Genomic DNA, 7476 nt, shown 5'->3' on the forward strand with positions numbered 1-7476 from the left:
CGAGTAGCTGACCCTAGCATTCTAGCGTTTTAGGAGCGTGGGTGTTGGTTAGCATTGTCTAGCTAGGTACTTATGTAAGTACTAAACTGTGGTCGGTGTGTCATTTTGAGTTATGTGGATACCCAGGGATTATGTTTTGTATTATGGGACTAAATCCTAATGTTGTATAGACTCTGGTATGGTTTTATGAATGTATTAGGTTCAATTTTTTGTTGCGTATATATTGTGTATGTGATGATCATGGATAGGGTTTACGTGAATCCTACGGGATCGGACCCTTATATTGTATAGTATCATGGATATTCTATGATACAGGGACAAGTTAGGTTACTAAATCACACCCAGGGTCCCATTTCTGGGTTCGGGGCATGAATAAATGGTTTTGAGTTATGCTCTCTATTGTTAGGTTGTTTGGTTTCCTCCTCTGTTTTACCTAATTCAAAAAAAGAAAAAAGAAAAAGGAGAATCTCAAAGAGCAAGCTTATACGTCCCTACCCCCTGGTGTTCCTCATCGTCTAGGGGAGGTCTATAGACTGAGAAAATCTTTGTATGCTTTTAAACAAGATCCCATGGCTTGGTTTGAAAAGTTCTTTGCAACTTTGACACTCTCTATAACTCTCTGCAACTCTCTACAACTCCGGCACTCTTTATAACTCTCTGTAGCTCTCTGCAACTTTGGCATTCTCTGCAACTCTCTATGCACTCTCTGCAACTCTTTGAAACTTTGGCACTCTCTGCAACTTGGGAACTCTAGATCTACAACTCCGACACTCTCAACAACTCTCTGCAACTCCGGCACTCTAGATCTGCAACTCTGGTACTCTCTGCAACTTTAGCGCTCTCTGGAACTCTCTATAACTTCGAAACTCTCTGCAACTCTCTACAACTTCGATATTCTTTCCAACTCTTTGCAACTCCGGCACTCTTTGCAACTCTCTGCAACTCCGGCACTCTTTGCAACTTCGGCACTCTTTGGAACTCTCTATAACTTTGGCACTCTATGCATGCAACTCCGGCACTCTTTATAACTTTCTGAAACTTTGGCACTCTTTGCAATATCGGCACTCTCTGCATCGCTTCACTACAACTCTGGCACTCTTTACTACTCTGGCACATCTGCCGCCGCACTCTCTTTGCAACTCCACCGCACTCTTTGCAACACCAGCACTGGCATTGCACCCGATGGCAAATTGTGAATGTTTTGGTCTTCTCATCGATGTTGCAATCGCACACTGACTACTCCCAGCCCCACACGCAATCACCAGTGACATCCAGTTTCTACTCGCCGAACTCTCAATGATTCTCAGTGTGTCATCATTATTTTGAGGGGGGATGTTGGATAATATCATATATACTATATTGTAATATTTTAGTTAAGGGGTACTTTAGTTTTTGTATCATTATTAGGGTTAGGTTTATTAATTAATTCAATTGTATTCAATTTATATATATATATATATATATAGCATAACAACAATGGCATTGTGTGTGCCCTGTATGTGCCTCTTGTATGACAACTCTCTCTCTCTCTCTCTCTCTCTCTCTCTCTCTCTCTCTCTCTCTCTCTGTATTGGATCTTGAATTCTAACATACTAAGTAATTAGTTCTGTTGTATCATCATTGATGTTAGTAACCTTTTGATCCGAATGGTATGCCAAACTCTGCTAATTGATTCTTGATGTTCCTTAGGTTATAACAAATAAAGAATTTGAACTTTTATTTTACATTCCTTGATCTTGCAATTTTTTTTTTATTTTACCGTGTCATGTCAGCAATTTGACTCTACACAAGTTAACATAACGATATCTCGTGGCATCTAAGCTTTTTTTCTTTTCATTGTTGAATATGTGTGCCTTATTGGCCAAATTTGATGTGGATACTATACATCCGTGTTATTGTGCTTGATGTATAGTGGTTATAATTATTTACTATTACAAATGTGTATTAATTACTAATTGTTCAAGTGTAACGACTCGAAGAATAATGGTATTTGAATAATAAGAGGAAAGGAAATGGAGACGGTAACAGAAGGAGGAAGTCAACTTCGTCAATGAACGCTTTGCGTTCGTCGACGACATTTCAATTTGGAAGGAATAATCGAAGGAAATCATCAGGGCTTCGTCCGCGAATACAGGAGATTTGTCGACGAAGGTATAAGAGGATTCGTCGACGAAGGTAAGATTCGTCGACGAAGAAATACTGAGAGAGGTTTTGAACCGATTGAATTTCGTCGACGAGGATTGAATTTCATCGACGAATGACATGACTCGTCGACGAATCCAGTTCTATAAATATAAAAATCTAAATTTTTGTTACTTCATAACTAAGCAAACTCATTTTCTCTCTCTCCCCTTTGGTTCTCTCTCTCTCTTTCGTCGATTTCGGGCTAAATTTACGCCGGATCGACAATCCGAAGCCACCACGACGCTCTTGGGGAAGTTCTCTCCAAATCTGCAGAAACAGATCGTTGGTCAAAGCAAGTTGGAAATCATCCCTAAATTGAGGTAAGACTTTTTAAACTAAATTTGGTCTTACGGTAATTATAGGAAATGATATACACGTGGAAATACTGAAGTTTAATACTGGGAGTTTTCATTTTCAAGGTATTGATCAGGAAATCCTATGGGTGTTAAACTAGAATATTTTGGGAGCTTTCTCAGTAGCCAGGTAAGGAGATAAACTAAGCTAGTTCTTTTTAAGAAAATGTATGTATATATATAGAATTTGATTTCTGGGAAGTAAGTATGTTTATATACATGATTTATATTTGGGAAAATACTGTTAAAATGATGGTATGTTGAATATGTGGAAAACCTATTAGTGTGGCATGAGTAGAAATTGTTTTGAAATACTGTTTTCTGGAAATAAGATTATGATACAGATTTTTATAATGGAAAATCAGCGTACGGGCCAAGATTTTTATATATTTTGTCGGCGTACGGGCCGTGCTATGGATGTGATTTGCCGACGTACGAGTTGTGCTATAATATATTTTACCGGCGTACAAGCCGTGCTATGGATATGATTTGCTAGCGTACAGGTTGTGCTATGGTATGATTTGCTGGTGTACGGGCCGAGCATGTGATTTGCTAGCGTACGAGTTGTGCTATGATTTGCTGGTGTACGGGCCGAGCTATGATAAAATGTGTAATACCGGTATAGGGGCCGATGATTTTCATGATATACATATATATGCAAAATGACATGATTGATTTGATAATTAATGATATGAAATATCCATGTATCATAGTTTTAGTATATGTTATATGATATCAGAACCTGGTTGGCTTGGTCTAGGTTAGCACTTGAACGGTACCATTGCTATGTGTCCATGGTCGTCATGATCATGATATTTGTGTTAACACCGCTGTACGGAGTGGTGTGAGATTGGATGGTCGATGTGGTTTATAAGAAGTGTGTGAGCGCCCTTGGTGTACGGACCAGGTCTCGCAGATCCATTAGACTTACAGACTGTACTTTTGACTTGGCAGTGGTCGGCCAACCATTGTCAGGTCCCGCCTTCGGGCGACACAACCTAGTCATGTGGGGGTAATACATGACGACAACAACTAGCTAACCTACCAGGAATGTTTTTGTATTATTATTATATAAGACGAAATATGTTTATGAAAATGCAGTATGTTTTGTTATGTTATGATGATATATATGTTTTCCTACATATGATATAATAGTTGTTAAATATGTTTCTAGATGATATATGTATAACATGGAATATTCATGTTGTCACACACTAGTATTAGTTTATTTCCCTTATTAAGAGGTGTCTCACCCCAAAATTTTATAAATTTTTCAGGAGCCCCCGATAGGAGAGCGGGTAAAGCCCCGCTGATCTAGTGCTGTCTATTTGCCCTCTTTGAAGGATAAGTTTTAGTAGGGACAGTTGAATTTTTGTGGGAAATGTCCATAGATTTTGTTTTGGGATGTATATACTGAAATACAGTGGATATAATGACTCTGGTATTTATAGTAATGTGATGGATGCTTTGTATTTATAATATTGTGATTATATGTTTCCTTCTTCTTAGGCTTCCGTTTTGTGTTCTGATGTATCCCTGGTACCCACGGGTTCAGGTGAATTATGACCTGCTGATATTTGTGATATTGATTTTATTATATATAAAAAAAATATTAAAAATTAAGCAGGTTGTCACATCAAATATAATGTTTCCTCAATTGGACGTTGCCTTTATGAGGTTGATGAATATTGTTGATTTCATCAAATCAAGTCATTTAACGTTAAGTTCAGTTTACCAATGCGTTCATCAATTCTAAATGATTCTATATTTATAATAAGAAAAATCATCATAAAAATTTTAAGTGACTAGGATATACATAGTGTTTTAGGCACTTATATATGAATATCACATTCATTTTATCTATAATATGTCTCCATGAATAACAGGAAAAAAAAAAAAAAGCAAAACATAAGAGAATCCGAAACGAAGAGATTGAAGAAAGCCCTTCCAAATTATGAAATTTGTTAAGCCATAGAGAGTTCCAAAGAGACTCCCACATACTTACATCATAAAATTTATTGAAGAGGACTCAACACTGCCTCTATTTATTCAAAGGCTTCATTAGGTTCTCATACAATTAAGCAAACCACGAAAGTACGCAACATACACCGATACCATACAAGACTTAATTATATATCAAGCAGTACTCCACTTGACATTGACCTGAATCTCACCATACTTGCCAGTAATATTTTTGGTAAATAATCCAGAGGATTGAGCGGGAAACTCTGCAGTGCCATTGGCAATCTCATCGTCAGAAGAAAGTGTGTCATAGTCATACAATAGCGCCTTGATTATGAGGGTGGCGTCCAACGGCACTGCTACCACTGATCTCGACAACGAAATGCGTTCCCTAGGACGCACGTTTATGTATTCTTTTGATGCCTTCCTAAACAGCTGACTTTCGTCACTAAAGATGCTACTGCGAGCGCAAATGTCTCCATACACATCAGCTGGGTCTTCTCCATCCCCGTCTATCAGAATCACCTCCACGTTAGCCACCACTGCATCACTTAACACCGCGTACTTCACTGTGGCAGAACCATATTTCCCATTAACATCACTGAGTAACGGCGTGTCGAGCTTGTTATTGGGATCGTAAGCATTCCAGAAGATCTGCCCTCGAGCAATTTCGTCATCCGAAGATAACGTGTCATAATCCCATAGGTCCAGATCTATGGTGAAGCTGCCAATGGCTGAGATGGCTCGATCGGGGCCGGAGAGCAAAGCATTTTGGCCCGGACGGATGGATTCATACTCACTGCTCTTCCGATTGTAAATGAATTGGATACCCAATCCGTCGATGACTTTGACGATGCCGTAGAGGTCGCCGGGGTCTTCGCCGTCGATGTTATTGATGCGCACTGCGAACACCTCCGCCAGTGGCTGTCCTCCGTCTCTAATCACCATAGAATGATTGCCTTTGGCGGTTAATGGAACTGCACTGCGTCCCGACAGGACGCCAAGCGCTGCCACCGCCTCGTCCGCAGTGGCAATGTTCATGTCATTGGGTTGTGGAATTTGGAATCCCATATCGGGGTCGGCATCGGCGTGGTGCAACGCGGCGGAGAGATTTTCCCACCCGCGCCCTAGCGCCAGCATCCAATCGGGGGGCGGGGAACAGCTGCGGAAGGTGGTGGCGAGGTGGTCAGAGATGCGCTGGAACTTAATGGATTCGCAGATCATTTGAGTGACAACGATCAAGGAGCGTGCCCTGTCCTGAGATTCCTCGGAAATGGCAAGCTGGTTTACGGCGTCGACGAGCTGTGACGAGCCAAGTTTTGTGGTTTCCACTTTCTCGCCGCAGGCATTCTCCAAGTCGGCGTAGCAGCCAGGGCGGAAGCCCAGGAAAAAGGATTCGGGAACGAGATGATCATGATGGGGTACTTGGGGGTTCTGATCATCGTCCCGGCCAAACTCGAACCACTGGTTGGAGGTGGCAGTGTAGGAGTTGCTGTGGGGTTGGAAGGCGAGGAGGTGGAGGTTGTCGGCTCGAACGCGGAGGGTGCAGGAGGCGGAATGGGTTTTGAGGAAGACGTCGAAGGATTTGGGGGGAGGGTGGTGGGGAGGAGGGAGGACGGGGAGGTTGTGGGAGTAGCCGTCGACGGCGAGGCGAGTGCGGAGAGAGCGGATGAAATGGGTGTAAGACGGCCAGTGGTGGTTGGCGGTTTGGTTATCTTCCTCGACTACGTTGAACTCTACCTTGAAATATTCTTCCATTAGTACTGATGGCTGGGAAAAGTCGAGTGCGCTGCTGTGTACTATTGCTGCTAGCTTCTCTCAGATGATTCAGAATGTCTATATATATATATATATGTATATGCTGATTTATTTGGTAATTGTATTGGTGTGTTGTGCATGGAAGTGCTGCAGCAGAAGGGGGTTTATGTAGAGGCCGCAGAAACTGTTCTCATTTATTTTCTGGTAAAGATAACAAGAGAAATGAGTTGTGGCTGCCAGCCTGCCAGTGCCGCCCAGCCACATCGAGCTAATTATCTTATCCTAACAGAGTACTGCATATTTTTTAATTTGAATGATAACATAGGATATAGCTAGCCCATGTGGGCTTACTCATGACAGCGTTTTCCCATGCATTGGAGGATTATTATTATTATTATTATTATGATTATTGTTATAATACATCAGCCTTTTGATCCAACGAGTATATTTATTATGCTAATATAGTGTCTGAAGATATTAACTCTAAACCTCTAATATGGAACACTCAAATCATAATTACTAAATACTACACTTGCCTTGTAAATTATATATCATATTTATATGCATTCATTGGTTTTTTGTATATTTTACATGTGTATGGTATAATTATACAAAAAAAAAAAGTGGATAAATAAAAGTGTGATATTTGGGTAGGCAATGCAATACTATTCTTATAATAATTGGAATGTTTTGAGAAAAAATTATTTATTTTAGTTAATTAGATGAATGACATTTTATTTCTTTGGTTTTTCTATTATATATCCGTCGATATACAACATCAATAATTTATAGGGCAAAAGACAATAATCTCTCTAAGGTTTGGTAAAAAGACAGTGATCACCCCTAAGGTTTCAAAAATCTCAAGATCTTTTCTTGAAGTTTGTAAAAAAGATACAAATCTCTTTTTGTATTTTACAAAAAAATAAATTTGTTGAGGGAAGGTGTGCGTCTTTTTGGGAAATCTTAGGGGAGGTCTGCAGCATTTTTGAAACCTCAAGAAAGATATTTATCTTTAATTTTGTCAAATCTCAAGGCAGAAGAGTGTCTTTTACCCTAATTTATACATAAGATTTTGCAACATAATAAGTGAGAACATCTCATTTAATTAAAATATTCCTACCTCATGTATTTGACCTAGTTCATTCTTAATTTCTTGGGTAATCTTTCAAGGCATTAATTCCTATATATATATATAAGGTAGATGAAGGAGCAATAAAAC

At 39.7% G+C, this 7476-nt stretch overlaps 1 protein-coding gene across 1 annotated transcript; it reads right to left on the reverse strand.

Moving 5' to 3' along the window:
• Positions 1-4673: 4673 nt before the first annotated feature.
• Positions 4674-6257, reverse strand: LOC131160966 (uncharacterized). Its single transcript, XM_058116834.1, has one exon. The coding sequence runs from the start codon at positions 6255-6257 to the stop codon at positions 4674-4676; it is 1584 nt and encodes a 527-aa protein (XP_057972817.1).
• Between the last annotated feature and the right edge of the window lie 1219 nt (positions 6258-7476).

Source organism: Malania oleifera, chromosome 7 (assembly GCF_029873635.1).
Source record: "Malania oleifera isolate guangnan ecotype guangnan chromosome 7, ASM2987363v1, whole genome shotgun sequence".
NCBI classification, from domain to species: Eukaryota; Viridiplantae; Streptophyta; class Magnoliopsida; order Santalales; family Ximeniaceae; genus Malania; species Malania oleifera.

Coding starts and splice junctions, on each gene's coding strand:
- LOC131160966 (XM_058116834.1), bottom strand. CDS start 6,257: ATGGAAGAATATTTCAAGGTAGAGTTCAACGTAGTCGAGGAAGATAAC.